Source organism: Equus caballus, chromosome 5, assembly GCF_041296265.1.
Source record: "Equus caballus isolate H_3958 breed thoroughbred chromosome 5, TB-T2T, whole genome shotgun sequence".
Lineage (NCBI taxonomy): Eukaryota > Metazoa > Chordata > Mammalia > Perissodactyla > Equidae > Equus > Equus caballus.
In genome coordinates, this window is record NC_091688.1 from 14,393,947 (window position 1) to 14,415,711 (window position 21,765).

The 21,765-nt window shown below is 37.0% G+C and overlaps 1 protein-coding gene across 16 annotated transcripts in view; it reads left to right on the forward strand.

Moving 5' to 3' along the window:
- The window catches only part of TDRD5 (tudor domain containing 5), an 82,923-nt gene that overhangs the window by 22,195 nt on the left and 38,963 nt on the right, over positions 1–21,765 (forward strand). For all 16 annotated transcript variants that reach the window (XM_023640638.2, XM_070267812.1, XM_070267813.1 and 13 more), the window contains 7 exons: positions 5,051–5,134; positions 7,024–7,080; positions 12,319–12,472; positions 14,711–14,919; positions 15,973–16,193; positions 20,686–20,898; positions 21,429–21,495. In XM_023640638.2, the coding sequence (XP_023496406.2) occupies positions 5,051–5,134; positions 7,024–7,080; positions 12,319–12,472; positions 14,711–14,919; positions 15,973–16,193; positions 20,686–20,898; positions 21,429–21,495 (1,005 nt within the window). The remainder of the gene's footprint in view (positions 1–5,050; positions 5,135–7,023; positions 7,081–12,318; positions 12,473–14,710; positions 14,920–15,972; positions 16,194–20,685; positions 20,899–21,428; positions 21,496–21,765) is intronic.

Genomic DNA, 21,765 nt, shown 5'->3' on the forward strand with positions numbered 1-21,765 from the left:
AAGACACGAATAAGTTTTTTACCCTTCAGTTTCCTTTATTTTGAGCTCTTGAGAGGAAGTTGAGGTGAGGAATGAAAATGTGAGTGGGTGAGTATGGATTAACTATATTTTCTGGTGAATGAAGCCTCAGACGCACTGTCCAGCCCAGCTCATCAGAATTCTCTGCATTAGTGTCCAGTCCTAGACCACAGCTAACGCTGGTGTTACTTTGCTTGCCATTAGTAGGTCATTGCCTGTAAGAGTGGTCAAGGAACCAGGGATCTGGCATTTCTATGTTCTCTAGCCTTAAGACCATGTAAGAGTACCCCATCCTACCCTACCCACTGTCTTAAACGTTAGAAAGCTTTTTTGTAACATTCAGCATGAGATTTAAAGTAGTGTACCTGGAATTATAAGGGAAGATCTTCTGGTCTTAAATGAATTAAAAATAAGGGCTGGGGTCTTAGTTTGCACCTAATTTTGAATTTGTACCTAAATGATTGATAGTTTTTATGTGAATTAGGTGTTATACTTGGTATTGCATATAAGAAAAGAAGCTTTTTTATGTCACCTGATGATCTGGCTGAACTATCTTTTAAGAGTATCCTTGACAAGTGACTGGATGTGTTAAACAATTATTGTTAGAAAGAGCCATTCATTGAGTTAATTAATGTAATTCTCTGGAAGTTGCATTTTCTGGCCAACTTAAAATAGTTTTTTTTCCCATGAGTTCAGATGAAATTTTTAGTATGGCAAGTCAGATTTCATATTGCCTAGCTTTTAGTCAAATGAGATTACCTAGCAAATATTTAAGCAGTTGAAAACATCACTTCTGCATGTGTGTCTCTGCCAGTTTTGTGATCTTTATCAGAAATGTATTAATGTTTTACCATATGGGCAAAAGTTTCTGTAGTATATTCCTCTAAGATGTAACTTCTGTTCCTTTCTGCTTTTAGCCTCATGCATCTTCCTTCCAAAATGCTTCTGCCCTCGTGTTTCTGAATATCACCCAGGTGTCCAGGTGTCTGTTTAAAACTTTTTCTTGTTACAAAAGTGATACAGATTGATTGCAGAAAATTTGAAATACAAAAAAGGATAGAAGAAAAATAAAAATCACCTATACTTTTATCACCCAGAAAAGTTTTTTAAAAATAAATAAAATTAGAATCATTTTGATCTAGGTTTGTGAACTGCTTTTTTTTTAGCCCTAATTACATGTTATGAACATCCCACATTCTTAAATATTGTCATGTAACATAATTTTTAATGGCAGTATGGATATGCCATAATTTAACTTATAACCTCGGTTGAGCATTTAAGCTGTTTCTAGTTTTTGCTATTAGAAAAACCTTATGATGAAAATCTTGCTCAAATTTGCACGTATCTCCATTACTCCGCAGGATAAATTTCTGGAGGAACAGTCACTGCTTCGAAGGAATGTGTACTTGTAAGGCTTGTCGTGTATGCAGTTAGGTTGTCCTCCATAAGAGCTGTTTCGGTTAATGCTCACATAGATGTACGTGAACGTGCTTCCTGTCCCTTTGCTAATACCCAGAATAGATGAGCACTTCTTCAGAAGACCTCCCGTGGCCTCTCCCTCCTCACCAAACCCAGTCGAAGTTAGGTCTCTCATTGCTTTCCCAGCACCTTCAGGCATATTATCCTTTCATGACACTCTGGGCTTTTTTCATAATATTTATTGTAATTGTAACTATGTATTATTTGTGTGATGTTTCCTGTCTGTCTCCTCACACTAGACTGCAAGCTGCATGAGGGCAGTGACCATATCCAGTTTATTACCCCTGTATATCCCGGGGTATAATTAGTATAATGTGAAACACGTAGGGTGTGTTCAGTACATATTTGTTGAATGAAGAAATGGGCATTATTGTAAAAATTTTCCAATTTGATATGAAAATAAGTATATCTATTAGTGCCTATTTATTAGAAGTTGAACTTTCTGCTTTTATTGGCTATTCAGTATTAATTTTTATGAATTGTCTGTTCATGTCTTTGTCCATTTTTCTGAGGAGTGTATCTTTTTGATTCAAAACTCTTCTCTGGTCCTAGAGGCTGCTCTCTGAATATGGCCTGTTTTGGGTCACTTTGCATCTTTATTTATGCCCGTTGTCCTCTTGATTTATTGCCCGTTCCTTGTGTTTTGGTATGTAGGCGTCTGAGACTAAAGCATTATTGAAATCAGGGTCCCCTCTTGATTACTCTCCTCGTGTCAGTCACTGATTACCTCCCACTCTTACTTTTCCCCCCCGACATTATAACTTCTATTCTCTAATTATACATTTCCCCAAGTTTACCTGGATTTTAAAATTAAAAGATGTAAAAAAATCGCTCCCACCACTTTTGGTTTAAAGTCAGCTTAATTTAGTCATCTAGCTTGAGGCAAAAAATATTTTTTTCTTACTTTTTTGAGAAGCATTCTGTTCCTAGCTAAGAGCCCATCATGTGACATCTTAAGCCCAGGCCTGGCACATATTTTCTCTAAAGGCCACATAGTACATATTTGAGGTTGGGGGCCGGATGGTCTCTGTGGTACCCACCCTACTTTGCCCTTGTAGAGCGAAAGCAACGTGGGCAATGTCAGTGAATGAGTGTGGCCATGTTCCAATAACACTTTATTTATGGATACTGAAATTTGGATTTCGTATAATTTTCATGTGTCAACAAATGTTATTCTTTTTTTGATGTTTTTCCCCCAACCATTTAAAAATGTCAAGGCCATTCTTAGCTCATGGCCTCACAAAGACAGATGTCAGCCCAGATTTGGCCCAACGGCCACAGTTTGCTGACCTATCAGAGTCCGTGCTCAAGACAGACAAATCAAGTTTTTAATCACCATCCCGCCATTTACATTCCAGTTTCCCACACTCTTGCAATTGATTAAAAACCAGCAAAAACCTACCTCTGTGTTTCAAGGTCCTTTAGTTGCCTGCATAAAACTTCAAGTTCTTGAGGCTGTTTCCATGGTTTCTTATTATTCCTCCTTGTGGAATCAGCAATTCCTTCCTCTCTGTTGTCTTCCTTCCCAGTTTCTGTGGATTCCACTTATGTAATATCCCCCTTTCTCCTCTTGTTCTCTTAGCAGCCTTGTGACAGCTCTCACTCAGAGAGTTGCAGTGGTCTCCTAACTGGTTGTCCACCCTCCAGTCTAATTTTCTGCTTCAGGATTAAAGTTCTGGTAATGTCTTTCCCCTGCCAAAAATCTCTGATGGAAGTTTTGTCTACATGGCCAAGGAAAGCTCCTTAGTTTGGATTTAAGGTTCTGTGATATCCTCCAGTCCGCCTCTCTCAGTTTTCTCTTTCACTTCTTCCTTAATGCCTTCAGGGAAACTGTTTCATTCTTTTTCCTTTGTTCGTGAAGTTCCTTCTACCTTCATTGCCCTCTCTACCACCTCGCTCTGCAGTATTCTCCCCATCCTTCAAGGCCCTTCTAAAAGGAAGCCTTCCGTATATTTATAACTGAATGTGATGAATATCCCGCTGCACTTTGTACCTCTTTAATGGCACTTAGAGCCCGCCTTAGGTTGGAGCTGTTGATGCATTGATCTTATTTCCCCACCTAATTGTGTAAGTGGCTTGAGAGGAATGACGCTGTCAAAGATGACCTTTTTTTGTCCCCTGAAACACCTAGCACAGTAATAATTTAATAAGTTATTGTATTGAATCTTCAGGTGGTAGGAGCATATTGGGATGTGAAAAGTCAGTTATGTTTAGATTCTCTTACTGTTCACTGGGAGGGCTTCAGGGAATCGTCTCATGGCAGCAAGGAGTACAAAGAACAGAAGACCAAGGGCTGAGGCCTTTCGTGAAGCTGGTGATGTAATCGTAGGAATCTAATCCTCCGCTTCCCAGATCCCATTTTCCCATTAACCTTATGAGATACAGAGATTATCTTCATTTTTCAGTTGAAGAAACTGAGACATAAAAGGTCACACAGTTTGTCATTCCTTACAAGTGACAATAAGATGAAAGATTAAAAAATAAGAAGTTTAGAAGGAAAAAATATTAAGTGATTGTGCTTGTGTGATAGGATTTTAGGTAATCTGTGTTTTTCTTTATATCTTTGTGTCTTTTCTAATGTGTGTTTTTTTACGTTTCTCTTTAAGCATAATGATCTTTCACTCCACTTTAGATCTCCCCTGCTGTGGCTTTTCGCTGGACCTTGGCTGTCTGGATAGGCTCCATCCTACTCTCTGATCGTAATCTCCTGTGCTTCCAGCTTATGTTTTCAGTTGTTCCCATACATCATCTTTTTACCTTATTGGGGCCTCTCTATGCCATTGGCTTCTCTCTGCTAAAATCCTCAGATCCCCTGCTTTCTTAACTCAGGCCCCTCCTGTCTTTACTCCTCCCTATAGTTTAGATTATCATCCATTATTTCCTCAACTTTTATTTTACCACTTTTTCTACTTTCTCAACTGTCTGAGCTCTCTCCCCTTTCTGTCCGCTCTTAGGAATGGGCTTTGCTTCTGAACTCACAGAGGAAATACTGAAGCCATCAGATAGTAACTCTGTCCACCTTCTGACCCACATTTGTGGAGCTTTTTCCCTATCCCTGCTGGGTCTGTCTTTCCCCTTTTCTCTACAACAGAGGAGCTTTTCCTTCTTGTGCTCGCTTGAGGGCCAGTCATTCCACCAGTGCCCTGGCTCACACTTAGTCCCACCTTCCAGGGCCCTTCCACCATCCCATCTCTTCCCCGCATTAGGCATTCACTAAGTATGTGTTTAATAAACATTGAATACTTTCATAAACAGAAGAAAATGAGTAACAAAAGTCCTTTCTGGATAAGAGTATGGGATGGAGTAATTGAAGACTAGAATCTAATTGTTATAGAGAATGTTAATTATCCTGGAAGATTCCAGAGTGTTTAGTTTTATAAATATTCCATCTACTCTAAATGTATTTTATATGCTATGAAATGCTACAGTGCCTCTTAAGAGGTATTTTATTCATTTGATTGAAATACATTTCCTCTGATAGATATTTCCTTTACATACAGTTTAGATTTATTTTTGACATTTTTTTTACTAGATTTTTTTTCTTTTTTCATAGTTGGAGAACACATTCAAATCAGTTATTGCACAAATTGGACCTGGAGGGACTATCAATCCAGAACTAAAAGATAAGATAAAATTTGTAAGTATTTTCTTTTTCTGAAAATGGATAAGAATAAGTAATTGTACATTTAGATATCATTTGTGGATAAATTTAATTTGCCTACAGCTATTATTAGTTTTGTATTTATACCTGATCTTTTCAAATGTGTTGCAAATGGAGGGGCTGTTCTTTTAAGATCAGGAAAATAACCCGATAAATTACACACCCCTAAAAATTTTTAAATGTTGTCAAAATTATGTAGAAAATTTGTTCCTCCATGAATTCTCTCTCCTCTTTTTTCTCCCCCTCACCCCAATAAATCATCCTTAACAAACAGTTCAAGATCTTTCAAATACCAATTTTATATACATATATGTGAACTATTATTTTAAACAGTGCATGGTATGCCATTGTGTTGATGTACCATATTTCATTTATGAGATCCATGATTGACTGACATTTGGGTTATTCCTAGCCTTGGCTATTAAAAAATGCTGTAGTTAATATCCTTAAACATTTATCTAGAAGTGGAATTGCCAATGGTATTGAATATTTTAAATTTTGATGTTAAATATTACTAAATTGCCCTCTAAAATGTTTGAACAAATTTACACTCCCGCTTACAGTGAAATGTTATTATCCAATCATGTTGTTTTAATTTATACCTTTTGGTTTCTACATTAAGTATCTTTTCATATGCTTAGTAGCCGTTTATATTTGTTATGTGAATTGCCTGTTGATGTCCTTGCCCTAATTTACTGTTTTGCCTTATTAATTTGTAAAAGCCCTCTGACTGTTACGTGTTGGGCTAGAGAGTATGTACACTTAAAATTTAGGTGGGAGCTGTTAATTCTGATTTGAATAATCAGAGTGCTATTACCGCACTTAACTGCCTTATATTATTCCTTTTTAGCTGTTGTGATTTTACTGGGAGAAATACAAAAACCTTGGTGGATTCAGGCCCCGTTTTTTTGTTTGGACATTTTAGCAAGTGTCCAACAATTGGGTTTACTCAACAGTGCTCAATATGACTTCTTTATGGTAACAAAAAATCAGAGAAAAATTAAGAATCCTTTGATAAAGGATTGGTTAAATTACCCACTCAAACTAGGGAATATCATGCAGCTCATAAGAAAGTTGATGTGTGTCACTATTATTTACATGCAAGTATCTCCTTGGCATGTTGTTGGGCTTTAAAAAGAGATTTTATATAATGGCATGTTTGGTATTGTCCGTTTGTATAAAATCATGAACAGTCTGCATATATGTGTGCATAAAGAGGTTTCTGGAAGGATGATTTCTGAAAAGCAGCAGTGATTATCTCTGGGTCACAGAATTTGGGGATAATTTTTACTTTATATTTTTCTGAAGCTTGAATTAGAAATTTTTATAAAATATATCTGGACAAATCTAGGAAAACACAAAGCTTTTTATATTTTATAGGAATAGAGTAAGTCTACTTGTAAGAATTTATCCTAAAAAATAATTGGACAGGTGTGCAAGATGCAAGTGTGAGGATAATTGTTACAGTATTTGTGATGATGAAAAATAGGAAATAGTCATAGAGGATCGAGTAAATAAATTTAAGTATATTGAATACTTTTTGAAAAGTCTGTAGCCAGTAAACATGTCAATCCCTATTTACCAACATGGAAAGATGTCTGTGGTATGATAGTAAAAAACTGGTTATGGAAATAATGGCCTTATTTTTATATTAAATATAGGTATATTGTTGTGCATATGGACAACAATGGCTACTATTTATGGACATTTTCTCTTTGCTTAACTGTATTTTCCAAAGTTTTCTATAATGTCCATTGTACTTCTTTTCTGCCATTTAAAATGCTTGAAATTATTTTGTAGAATATTTATTTTATGAGAGCTAAAGCTAAATATGGTTATATTGTATTTTATTTTCTATGTATTAGGTTGTATCCAAGTTTCCAGAAGGCTTGCTTATTTCTAAACTGCTTGGAGAGTTTGAGGTGAGTGTTTTCTTTTTCACCAACCTGGTTTTTTATGGCTTATGTTTCTTGTGATAGAGGTTTTGTTGCTACTCCCTGGATCCTCCAAGTCTGTGCTCTGGAACATCTTGTTTTGCAATTTGGTGTCCTTTTCTTTACTAAAGAGTTAAGAACATGGTCCTTAATAAATGTTTGATTATGCATAGGAAGGATTTTTTTTACTACTTTCTGTTATTGTTAGATTAAAAGTTAATTTATTTAATGTCTGATAATACCAAGTGTTAGTGGGAATGTGGAGAAACAGAATACCTCCTACACTGCTTGTGGGACAAGACCCCTTTGGAGAGCATTTTGGCATTAGCAAGTAAAGCTGAAGATATTTACCCAGTGATCCAGTAGTTCCACTGCTACGTATGCACTTTAGAGACACTCTTACACGTGTGCACATGGAGACATACATGAGACATGTACATTGCAGCATGGCAAAAAACTGGAAACAAGTTAAATGGCCGTCAAGAGGAGAATAGATAAATAAATTGAGATTGACATTCCATACAATGGAATAATATGTAGTAGAGAAAATAACTGAACTGGATCTGCTCTGTAGCATGATCATTTTTGGAATCATAATGTTTAGTGAAGAAATCAAGTTGCAGAATGATAATTCAGATACTGCCACATATCCAATTTTTAAAAATGGTAAGACTGTACATATGTTAACTGTGTGCCAGGCTCTATTCTGATTGCCATTCATATGGTAATTCATTTGATTTTTCACAACAAACCGAGACACAGAGAAGTAACTTGCTTAAGGGTCAGATAGCCAGTAATGGGTAGAGATGGGGTTTGAACCCTGGGCAACATGGCTTCAGAATCCTAACTCTTAACTACTGTGCTGTGAAAACTATCATATATTTGTAAATATAAACATGGATATTATGAGATACTATAGCATAATGGTTAAGATGCGTCACTCACCTCTATGTGCTATTTTATAGAGGATGTGTAAAGTCAGGATAATATTACCTACTTTATAGAGTTTTGTGAAGTTTAAATGATTTAAAATAAAGTGCTTAGAACAGTGCCTGCCACATAGAAATTGTTCAATAAATGTTAACTCATAGTTGAAGAAGAAGAAGAAAACTTAGATAGGAAAGATACACATCATCTCTCAATGATGGAGAAAACTTAAATTCACATTCTTTTAAAGAAATGAATCTTTTAGAGCCAAAAAGTTTATTTAAATAGGCCCATGGGAGAAAGCTATAACAAAGGGTCTTGATGTTTTTTGGATTAACAAATAAAGTCACTTATCTAATATTGAAATTACAGAATAAAGTCTGGGAATAATAGAATATGACTTAATTGTCCTAAAATTTATGGGTAAAATCAACCTCTTATGCCAGATTCATGACTCAAAGTGAACAGTTTTCTGCCATGAACATTTTAGCAAATGTAGTTTCCTGTAATAAAAATGCATGGTGTTAAGGTTACAAGTCAACAATTTTGGAGAAATTAAAACAAACATTTAAATTTTATGGAGAGGCTCTTTGCTCTTCTTTATAAACACACTTAAGCAGAAATCCAACTTTATGATTAGAAATATATAGTAAGTATAGATTTAATTTAACCTGTATTCTAACTTGTAGAAACACTTTCTAACCCTTTATTTATCCAACATGATATTAAAGCTACCTGTGTGATTAGTCCTCTTGAAATACTTGGTCAACAGTATACCATTCTTGTGTTACATGTACATGTAATTACATGTCTTACATCTACATGTGTTGTAATGTAAATGGTTATATGTCTGTAATAAAGCCAAAGAATGGAACAGAACAAATACTGAAAACTGTAATTTGAGTAAACTTTAATGAAATGGAAAATTTGAAACTATATATTGAAAAAGCACATTGCATACCTGAGAATATCAACCCAGAATGACCAACACCAAATTATTGGACTTAAAGAAAAAGAGAAAGCTATTCTTTGGGCATCTAAACAAAAAGAGCAAGTGACTTATAAGGGAGACAGAATTAAGTTATAGACATTTTCACAGCAATGTTCTATGCTAGAAGAAAAGGGAGCAATGTGTTTCAGGTATTCAAGGAAAGAAAATGTGAGCCAAGGATTTTATAGGTAGCAAAATTGACTTTCAACTATAGAGAACCAGACAAGCTATTATCACTGTGCAAGAATTCAAGAACTATTGTTCCCATGAGCCCTTCACAAGGAGTCTACTGAAGAAGGAACTTCAAATGACCAAACTCACTAAGGAGACATGACAGAACTGACAGTGAGCGCCACTTATAAAACTAAGACCAAATGAGCGTTAGAAAGGGGAGAATATAGTAAGTAATGGCTATATACCCTTACAATGTAGATAAACGACAGTTACGCAAAATAGTAGAAAGAGAAGGGGTAAGCATGGGCAAAAAATTTTAACTGCTTTTATTAATTATATTGGTGGTAATATTAGTACTATCATTCTGAGACTATGGTGTAATGTGGTATAGAGCATATTAATAATTACGGGATATATGGGAGTAATTATGGGATAATTTTAATTGTATGTACAAGGATATTATAATTAAGTAAATCCAGCCTGGAACATCTTATCATTCCAGACCACAAGGAAGCTCTTAAAGACTAGGTCAACACCAGGAGGGCTCAGGAAATCCACTTGAGGAGTTATTTCAGATTTCAATATGGATAATAATTGCAGTGGTTTGAAGCCCATCAAATATGTTTAATTCTTTGAGTTCATGTGATATTAAAAACTGTTTGGTCACCATGGAGGATGATAGAGAACCAATCATTTTCTTGAAAAATGGTAAATAAAGAGAAAGAGCCAGTCACTTATCCTGGCTTTCCTAAATGAACTGGTATGACTAGCTAACCAAATAGCAGATGAGGGGAGCATATCTCTATAAAATGTTCCAACTAAATAACCAAAAAAATTTGATAAAATTAGATTATCACTATGTTAAAACCCTCAATAAAATAGTGAATCTAGGCATTGATCAGTAATGGCTCCTAACAATGCCAAAAAAGAGACAGCCAGACACTATGTGCCTCTTTTCAGAACACAGCATCGCTTACAGTGTTGTCAAAGAGATGGAGCATGAGTCTGATCAAGCCTATGGACCCAGCTGTCAATTTACAGAAAATAGTGTTTGCACTACGTGTGTGTCATCTGCAGAATCCAACTGCGAGGAAATGAAATCATGTAATAGGGATGTGTACATATATTTGAAGGCATAAATATAAACTCTAAGGAAAGAATAATATAACTAAAAATGGGTTGGAGATGGAAGAGGAGTGAGGAGAATGGGAGTAGAAATATACCAGTTACTTCCTTGCTTATGGTTGGGAGTCTGTAAAGCAGAAAGCGTAACAAAGGAATTAGGGCAAAATATATCTGACATGTCAATCAGTGGACTAAACTTACTGAAAAACTGAGTCCCAGGGTCACAAAGCAAAGCTCAGTTATGTTTCATATACTGACATGGAATTATCTCTATATTAACTGAAAAAAGCAAAATGTGTATAATAGATGTAATGTGTTATATTGAAGGATGACACGTGTTCATGTTTTGACAATTTCTGGAAAGTTTCACAAGAAACTGGTGATGATGGTTTGTGCAAGAAACTGCCTCTAGGCAGGTGATCTCCTGGGTCACTGAGGGATGGATGGGAGTGGACTGGAGACTTAGTTTTTGCTGGATACCTGTTTGAAACTTCCAAATATCACTTAATTATTCAAAAAATTAATAACTTACATTTAAAAAAATCCTTGCCAAACTAGTCTTGTGCTCAACTGATTTGTATATTCATAGTATTAGGCTCTTACAGAGAAGGTAAAAAACAATTAAAGAGATTAATGAGCATAAAAGGAAAAGAAGCCACGATATGTAACGTACAAACAAGTAGACAGAGATGCCAAGTCTGGTTCACCATCACCCTCCCCCTGGCCTGTACCAGTTCTTTCGCTCTTGGGGTGTTCACTATTGGCTGTAGGTGTGATTATGAATGACTGTTTTAAACCATGGCTTGACTGATGGTGGGCCCCCATTTTTAGAAGAGTCCTGGGAGAAGTCATAAAGAGTTAAGTTGGGCCTCAGAGGATCACACGAACAGGAAGGTCTGCCCTGCATTAGTCCCAGCCTCTGTCAGGGTCGGTCCTTTTAGAGTGTTTGCCTTCTGTGTACCTGTCCATCTTCCCCACTGTGTAAGTCAGAGCAAGGATTTATTTCTTCCTAACACCTAGTCAGAGGAAGAAAGCAAGAATTATGATTAGCTCAAGTGCTTTACCTCAGTTTGGGAGACACAAGTTTAGTTAAGAATTTGAACATTTTTATCGTGTGCTCTGCTTGGGTGGCCCAGGGTTCACGGGTTTGGATCCTGGGTGCTGACTTATGTGCCGCTCATCAAGCCATGCTAAGGAGACATCCCACGTACAAAATAGAGGACGGTTGGTGCAGATGTTAGCTCAGTGACAATAGTCCTCGAGCAAAAAGAGGAAGATTGGCAACAGATGTTAGCTCAGGGCCAATCTTCCTCACCAAAAAAAAAAGAAGAAGAAGCATTTGAACATTTTAATGGGAGGTCTTATTAATGAGGAAGCAAACTTCCTAATTCACTGTACAGTTTAAACCAAACATTTAGTATCTATCCTAGATATATTCTCTTCTATCTATATTTGGTATAATTTTTCTTGTTTTCCAAGGCAAGGAAATCAAACAGTATACGGTAAGAAATACACTGACACCTGCTTATTTGTCTCAACTTCTTGGGTGAAATAATAAAATTTTAAGGAAATATTTTAAAATAGTATTACTTTATTGCATATTGAAAGTGGTAGTGAATATTCTCTCTCAAAATAGGGAAATATCAACAGTTTTATTAGAATTTTTGTATTTTGTTCATTCTCTTTTTTTTTTGACTTTCACTTTATAATCAGACGTTAAAAATGAGAGATAAAAAGGTCCCCTAGTTTTCACCTCAGTTTGTCATATGCTCTAAGAGGAGCTGGAGCTTGCCCTAGAAGTTTCGTGGTGAGGGCTTTTAGGTCTCTTGGTTTGCATTGTACTTGCATGGAAGCAGCCTTGAGAACGCCTGCATTCACTGAGCCTTACAAATTTAGCTTGGCTAAGTCCAGATTGAAGCGTTGTCCAAGGGCAGCTGTATATGTTGTGTTCCTGGTATCTGACGTTGTTGTTTCATATTATTTGTGTGTGTGGTTTTTTTTCCTGACAGGTACATTTTAAAGAGCAACTTTCACCAAAAAAGTTGGGCTTCTTAAATGTAACAGAACTTGTTGGAGCTCTAAGTGACATTCTCCATGTTGAGTTCAGGGAAGGAGAACAAGATTTACTGGTGTTTGATGCTGATATGAAGCCTCTACCACCTGGTGAGTTGAATTACAATATGATGCAAACCTGATTTTTAATTGTCCCTGTATAGACAAGGAAAAAGAAAGCACTGGTTATGTAATGTTCCTTGTTGTAACCGCATCAGCCAAACAGATCACACCTTAGCCTTGAAAATGTTTTGCATATAATGACCTTCTTTCTGGTGATATTTGTTGTAATAAGGCTCACCTATATTATTAATAAAGACCATCTGAATTTCTAAAATTTAGTTTCTTCGTTGTCCAGATTTTTGGATAATCCTGAGGAGATCAATTTTCTGAAAAGATCTGGTGGGGAAGCGCTAGATAGTTCAGTGGTCCTTAACTCTGGCTGCACATCAAAAGCTTTTTAGAAATACATGGAGATTTAGAATAAATCGGTGTGCACTGAGACCTTGTACTTGTATTTTTTTTAAATACACTATTTATTTTGGGATAATTTTAGAATTTTATAGAAAAGTTTCAAAGATACTACGGAGTTTCCGTGTGCCTTTCCGCCAGTTTCCCCTAATATTAACATTACCATGATACATCTATCAAAAGTAAAAAATTAACATAGGTACCTTACTATTAACTAAATTCCAGATTTCATTCCCATTTGACCAGTTTTCCCACCATTGTTCTTTTTCTGTTTGTGGATTCGCTCCTGCATACCGCATTGCATTTAGGGCACTTGATGTTTTGTTTTGTTTTTTGTAAGGAGGATTGGCCTTGAGCTAACATCTGTAGGGAACTTGATTTTTGTTTGTTTGGGCTTAACTTTGTTTTCTTTTGAAATTTATGTTGAGATTATTATAGATTCATATGCAATATAGTGCTTGTATTTTGATAAGTTTTTACAAGTGGTCATGATGGACAGCTGTTTTTTTTCCAAAATGTAAATGTATCTTTGTTGATTTTTCTGATAATTCAAATAACACATGTTCATTCTAAAATATTCAAACAGCACAGAGAAGTAGAAAGTTGAAAGTGAACATTTCCCCCAAAACAGTTTGAAAGTAGAACAGTTGAACATTTTACTCCTCCCAAAAATGCTGTTAGAATTTTTATGTAGCCTTCCAGATGTTTTTCTTTTTTTTTTCCCCTAGAGAGTGGCACCTGGGCTAACGTCTGTTGCCAATCTTCTTTTTTCTTCTTTTCCCCAAAGGCCCCCAGTACATAGTTGTATATTCCAGTTGTAGGTCCTTCTGGTTGTGCTATGTGGGACGCTGCCTCAGCATGTCTGCATGAGCGGTGCCGTGTCTGCACCCAGGATCCAAACTGGCGAAACCCTGGTTTCGCCCAAAGCAGAGCCTGTGAACTTAACCATTCGGCCACAGGGCCAGCCCCCGCAGACTTTTTTCGATGTATATGTAAGCATAGCTGGATTATTAAAAAATTACAAACACAATATTTGCTTGTTTAAACAATTCCAGCAATGCAGAGGTGGTAACTAGCAGTCATAGTTTTAGTGGGTCTTTTTCTGGACCTCTTCTATGTAATATAGTTATTTATCATATGTATAATTTTCTTATACAATATTGATATAATAGTTTTGTGTAAGTCCTTGCTTTTTATACTTCATATATTATGGATATTTTTCCATATCAGCATATACAAGTTTATTTCATCCTTTTTAACTACATATAATTCTTTTATGTGATTGTATTATAAATTCATTTAACCTGTCTCCTATTGATGGACATGTAAAGTCTATCCATTTTTTATCATTAAAAATACAGTGACAAATATTCTTGTATCTCCATCTTTGTGCACGTATTAGTTTTTCTTTAGGAGCCACCGTGATTTTAGATCTATATGGGGTCTGTTTTAATGTGTCAACCTCTTGTAATCATTATACACATGTAAATTTGAATAAAATACGTGATTTATTGGGAATTCCCTAAAAATTAAGACACGTATTATGAAATATTAAGTAGTCACATACATTAAGTAGTGATGAATGTTCACTGCTAACGTTGAACGAGAAATGAATCGAAATCAGGATGTTGAAAAATAAAACCTTTCACCGAAGTTTAAGAAACCTTACCAGACTTACCCTCTCCCCCCACAACATAAATAAAGATTTGTTCCTATCTGGAACTTCATTTATATCCCTTCGTACTGGATCTGCAAAGACAGATTCCTCTCTCTCATTTATCATTATCTGCCCAGTGCCTGGCACACGGAATGTGCTTAGGAACAGTTATACAAGTTATTTTAATATATATACATAGGGCACTCTGTTGGTCATTTCAGATGGAGCTGTTTCGTCAGTTAGAAATTCATGTCTGGTTCAATCAGATAAGAAAACAGAGGCCAAAGCTTGTGTCTCCAGTCCCCCTAGAAATTCACTGTCTACTGCTGCTGTCAAGGCGACTACATGGGATTGCCCTTCAAAAAACCTTGAAGAGCAGAAACAGAAGATTTGCAAGAAGCCTAATCTGGTGGTAAAGCCTTTACAGCTGGTGAGTAAGGTTTAAAGACTTTGAGCATTGGAGAGTCAGCATTATGGAAAGTAACTGAGTGAATGTTTCTTTAAACCAAAATTGTGTTTTAGAAAAGTCTTATTTCTAGATAGGTGATTTCTTGGAGTCGCCTTATGAGGATTTATTCTGGTTTTTGTCTTCTCTATAACTAGCTTTCCCTCAAGTCTCATTTTAAATTTTTCAGATGGCTTTGAAGATTTGACAGTTCGTTCAAGATGACATTGCTGATTCTCTGTCCATGTTTTTCAAAATGTAGTATTGAAACCCTCGAGAGCTTTAGTGGGAAGAACAGAGGAGCTGTGTTTCAGCTGTATGCCTCAACCACTGCTGCAGGCTGCCCCTATCCTCAGTTATGGGGTGCTTTTATTTTTTTCTCCTTCATTACATCTCCACACACAATTCTCCCTTTTTGTGTCCTCATCTCCTATTACTTATTTTGTTGTTATTAAAGAATTAATTGCTTACTCTTCTTCCCTTCTACCCTCTATTTGTGGCTTCTTTCATGGAAGGAAAACATTTTGTTTGGGGAGCCTGCTATATTTTCTCAAGGACAGTAGGAAAGCCTAAAGAAAATAATATATTTTAGAATGAGAGAGTTTGAGAAACCCTGTTTTTGATCGGAAGACTAATCTGAAATTAAATCCATTCTTTAAAGTTACCTTTGTTGGAAGGGTTGGGTAGGATGAGTATCTTAGTTCAGCCTGAATATTTGCAGTATTATATTTTCAATTTTGTATAGGGCAGTTGTGTAGCACACTTAATTCTTAACATCATAAGGCAGGAGTTTTCGTGTTTTAACACAGGTAAGGATCACCTAAGGAATTTTTTTAAATGAGTAATTGTGGGCCCCACTTCCAGGTATTCTGCATCAGTAGATCTGGGCTAAAGCCTAAGAATCTTCATTTTTGTAATTTCCCGGGTGATTCTGATAAAAGTGACTCGTGAAATATACTTTGAATACATTGTCATAGAGTTTGAAATGTCACCCAAAGATTTATAGTGGTTTCTATGATTTCTTTTTTTAACTTATAGCAAGTAGAAATTAGCAAATCACAGCTCAACCTGGCAATGGCAAATCATGATATCCCACCAGATGCTGTGCGGGACAAGAAACTGTGCAGGTTGCCACCGTTAGATACCAGTACCCTCGTGGGAGTCTTTGTGGAGTACGTCATCTCTCCTAGTCAATTCTACATCCGAATCTATAGCAGGGATTCATCAGAGAAACTTGAAGACATGATGATTGAAATGCGGTAGGAATCTGTTCTTTTCAAAGTATTTTCCCTGTATCTCATTCTAAATCAGCAGTTCTCAAACAGTTTGGTCTCAGGGCTCTTAAAAATTAAGGACCTAAGAGAGCTTTTGTTTATTGATATTTATCATATAGAAATTAAAATCACGAAAGTTTAAAAATAATGATAAGTCCATTTGTGTGAATATAACCTGTTTTTATGAAAAGAAACTATTTTATGGAAATTAGAAGAGTGGCATTGTTTCACATTTTTGCAGATCTCTAATATCTGGCTTCAAGGAAGAAAGTTGAGTTTTAATATCTCCCTCTGTCTTCAATCTCTTGAGATACATTGTTCTGGTTGAAGTATGTGAAAACATCTGGCCTCGCACAGATAGGTAGCTGAGAGAAGGAGTATTTTAATAGCCTTTCCAGAAGAATATCTTTGATAGTGTACCAAATCTTGACAAATGGTAGTTTTTAAAGATTAGTTGCCATGTGGAATTTGAACTTTTCATTCTCTGCTGTGTTAAAATCCATTGCTCTGCCTTTGCACTTTTTTTTTTTAAAGATTGGCACCTGAGCTAACATCTGTTGCCAGTCTTTCTTTTTTCTTCTTCTCCCCAAAGCCCCCAAGTACATAGTTGCGTATTCTAGTTGTAGGTCCTTCTGGTTGTGCTATGTGGGACGCTGCCTCAGCACGGCCTGATGAGCGGTGCTAGGTCCATGCCTAGGATCTGAACCAGAGAAACCCTGGGCCGCTGAAGCACAGCATGCAAACTTAACTGCTCGGCCCTGGGCTTGCCCCCTGCCTTTGCACTTTAATGGATCTAGAACTGGCTGTGTAATTGGAGGCTCTGGTGTAAAATTAAAATGCAAGGCTTCTTGTTTAAAAATTAAGAATTTCAAGACAACAGTAGCAGAGCATTGAAGCAAGCATAGGCCCTCCTAAGTGTGGACTCAGTGAAACTGGCCCTGAATGGCTGTGTGACCCCCGGCTGTGATTTCAAAACATGCCTTGGTCATTTGGAAAATACTGGTTCACTGAGTTACGTAGAGCTTCCAAGTGTTGACATACTTCATCACACAATATATTTTTAAAAAATCACATTCATTAATATCGCCACTGATCTTATCAGAAAAGTATTAAGTATTAGGAAGCTGTCAAGCTCATGGTGGTGGATGCAAGATTTCCAAAATTCTAATTGTCACTTGAAAGCTTTGAATTTTATCAGTGTTTTCCAATGGCAGGCTCAGTTCGTTTTGGAGAAAGTGTATGAGTTACCCAAGTCTGAATAAACATAGTTTGTTAGTGGTCCTTTCAAGCAAAAATGGTGTTCCATGAAAATAGTGTCTAGTTCATCTTTCAAGTAAAAATAATATTCCACAAAAAGCTGCTAGTTCAGTTCACAACTCAAATGGACAAGTGCTTTTCCTTAAGACAGCTTGGGAAGTGTTTTATGTTACTTTCATTTTTCTCACAGAGAATATTGAGAAGAGTCACTCAGTGGTTGGGACTTAATAAACTTAGTAATTTTTATTCCTTTATCAAGGACATTCTTAAGTGAGATTTGCCTTTTTTTTCTTTCTTTTTTTATTTACTGTGAATGCATGACAGTGACAAATAAATGACAACTAGTAAAACTTGGTGCCACTGGCTTGATTTAGCTAAGGTGCCTGGAGTTTTACCCACCCTTGCTTTTACACAATCAATGCAAATGTTAACACGGTGAAAGGGGCAAATAACTATTTTCATAAGAATACTAAAATAGCAAAATAACTTTGATCCTATGGACTTCTTGAAAGGATATCAGTGTCCTGGGAGTTCCTGAACTACGCTTGGGGGACTACTGCTCTAAATACCTTTTCTTCCCTGAAAAATGATGCTCTTTTGTTAGTAAACACTATGTAAAATATGTACATTTTCAATCACTTTAGATTTGTTCATGAACAACGTCTGATTTTTATATTGCTGTCACATATAAGAATAATTTATTTATTTTGTATCTCTCCAAAAGCATTTCATGTTTTTTTCTAATTTTACCATGTTATATACTCATCTACCACCCAAGAACCCCTAGCATAATGCAAGTCACATAATAATCACTTACTAAAAATATTATCAAATATTCCATTCCAGTATGTCTATAAGAGTTAGTGCACGTTTTCAGGCACACTTACTGGTTCTGTGACCTTGAAGTTTAACTACTTTACTTCTCTAGGTCTTGTCTTCTCATCTCCAAAGTGGAGATAATAATGGTACCTACGTGACAGAGTTGTGAAGATTAAAGTACTTAGAATAGAGTCTCGCTCAAATGTTGGCTGCTATTATTATTAAAACTGTATCTGCTGTGTGCTTGGTGTTGGGATGTTGAAGCACTGGTGGTACGAGGAGAAGACAGACATGTCTTTGCCTTTGTGAACACCACGATTAGCTAGGAAGATAGGTAGGGGATAAGTGGGATGTTGTACAAGGCAGTAGTTCTGCCTGGGCAAGGTGGAGGAAAGCTTCACAAAGGAGATACTTGAGCTAGGCCTCTAAAACAAGAATTTGCCGGTCAGGGAGGTGTGAGCGGGTGTGTGCAGGTTCACTGACCAGCACCAAGCCAGCACTAACACAGGAGGGAGCGGCGTGCTCTGGGAAAAAATAGGGAAGTGAAGTCACTACCACGTGAGGTTGGGGGGACAGTGACTGGATGTGAAACTGGAAGATTAGGGAAGAGTTAGAATATGAACACCATGGGAAGGAATTTTGCCTTATTGTGTAGACAATGTGGAGCCTCTGAAGGCTTTAGGAAAGGAAGGACATCAACAAGTTCGTATTTTAGAAGGATAACTCCAGTTGCAATGTGGACGATGGATGGTGTGAAGAGGAAAATGTCCATTAATAGGCTGGTCTTGGTGAAAGAGAGTGAGTGGAAAGGAAGAAATAAATTTAAGAGAAATTAGGGAAGTAAAATTGTCAGGTCTTGGTGACAAGAATGGGGTTGAGAAGCAGGAGAGTATGAAAATTGTGTTGACCTTAGAGATTGGGTAGGTTTGAACTGGGGTTAGAAGTTTATGCATAGTGCCTCTAAGATGTCCATGAGATAATGAATTGGCAGTGTTGAATGGACAATATTAGTTAGAATTACAAAGATGTAACTTCGCCATAGTAGCATAAAGAAGATAAAAGTTTATTTCTTCTTCCCATAATAGTCCATGTATAAGCAATACGGGCTGATAAGGTAGCTCCATGGTGTTAGGGATACAAGTATTTTCTGTCTTACTGCCCCAGACAATGTGTAGCCTCATCCACATGGCCTAGGATATAGTTCACCACCACATCCACTGGGCCCTCATTTCAGCCAGAATGACGGGGAAAAAGAAGAAGGTAGGGGGGTTGGAGGCATGCCCTTTTCTTTGAAAGACACCAGTTGGAATTTTCACACTTTACTTTTTTTAATTGTGGTAAAAGACAGATAAAATTTACCATCTTAAGCATACATGCTTTGTTTTTTCTCACATCCTACTAGTAGAACTTAGTGTTCACATAGCCAGATCTAGATGCAAGGGAGCCTGGGAAATCGGAATGGCCGTCTACTCAGTTAAAATTGGGGATTCTATTACTAGGGGAAAAAGAGAGGAGAATGGAAGTTAGGGGACAACTAACATCTTTTCCATATAGTTGGAAATAAAGTTTTAAAGCTCAGAGAGATGCAGGGTCTAAAGAGAGATGGAGAATCATCACTTTATCAGTAGTCGTATAACACATGAAAATTGATGAGATGCTCTACAGCAAGAATAATGATAAATGATTAATATTTGAGTGCTTACTATTTTTGGACTCTGCTAAACATTCATATTATTTAACTAAGATTTTATCATCATCATCCCCATCTTCACCAAGTAAACTGAAGCAGAGAAAGACAAAGCCACACAGCTAGTAAACTCTCGAGTCAGGATGTGAACCCAGGTTACTGGTTGCAAAGCCTGAGCTCTTATTATATGTCCGAAAGGTAAGACCCCAGAGAAACCAAGCTGTTAAAGCAGTTGCAGAGCCAACAAAGGAATAGTTCTTGACACAGGAGAAGTAGGAGAAAATAGTGTCTGGAAATTAAGTAGGAGAGAGTTTGGAAGAGGGCAAGATCGGGATCATGCAGCACAGAGCAAGTGTGTTGAAAGCTGAGGAGAAGGGCTATTGGATTTGGGAATTAACTGGCCATTGATGTCCTAAAAACGTCCATTTTAGGAAGTGCTGGGGAGTGAAGTTGGATTACATTATGTTCAGCAGAGAACATGGGATAAAATGAGTGTGTAACTTTCTATTTGAAGAAGTTTGTTGGTGAGGAGAAAGGATTTGGATAAGAAAAAGGAAAATAAAATTAATTGGTATTAATAAGCCTTAATAAATCAGAAAAAGTGGGGATGTTATCTTTGCTTTTTGCCAAGATTTTGCTGCTCTTGATACATCAATAAAAATCATCTTTGACTTTTTCTTCCCCTATGGGTTTCTGTGTTATGGAATTCCACAGGCGCTGTTATTCTAATCAGCTGGTTTCTGATCGATATGCCATGCCAGAATATTTTATCCAACCAGGACATCTCTGTTGTGTAAAGATTTCTGAGGATAAGTGGTGGTATCGGGTCATTATCCATCGAGTCCTGGGGAAACAGGAAGTCGAAGTGTTCTACCCAGACTTTGGAAACATCGGAACTGTTCAGAAGTCTGCCCTGAGGTTCCTCAAGTGAGTTAACACGTTTAACAAGGACAGCTTAAGTTCTGAATCACAATGCTGAAGCTCTGTGGCGTTAGGATCGCTCTTCTTTTCCTCTTGCCTTCCTCTCTCCGTCCTTCCCTCCCTTCCGTCCCTCTTTCTTCTTAGTGCATGCTTAGCAAATGGTTGTTTAGGTTCACAGTTTGATTAGACTCTCTCGTGTCTTCTTTCACATGACTGTGAATCTGAATGGGCCATGGACTAAATTTCAGTCTCTTGTTAAGGAAATGATTCTTGTGTCAAGCTAAGAGTCACATTTATACAGCAGGAGGGTTGAACCGTTCCTACCTATATTTTAGTTGCATGGTTTTCAAAGACTATTATGTTTTACAATTTTATTTCTTAGATTGCTTTAAAGTGTAAGATATTAATCTAAAAATGCATGAATAGAACACTCCAGAATGGCATGGATAGCTAGAATCAAGAAATGGATTAGAGATTCCATAAAATGCAGTTTTAAAGTGTGGTTAAATATTCATGTATTTGATTATCTGTTGCAGGTGCTGCTACACAAAGCTTCCAGCTCAGGCTATCCCTTGTTCTTTGGCTTGGGTGAGACCAGTAGAGGTATGTTTGCTGTTTCTCTATTCTTTTGTAGTGAGGAAGATTGGCCCTGAGCTAACTTCTATTGTCAGTCTTCTTCTTTTTTGCTTGAGGAAGATTGTTTCTGAGCTGATATCTGTGCCAGTCTTCCTCTGCTTTGCATGTGGGACACTGCCACAGCATGGCTTGACCTGTGGTACGTAGATCCACCCCCAGGATCCAAACCCACGAACCCTGGGTCACCAAAGCAGAGCACACGACCTTAACCACTGTGCCACTGGGCCGGCTTCTGCT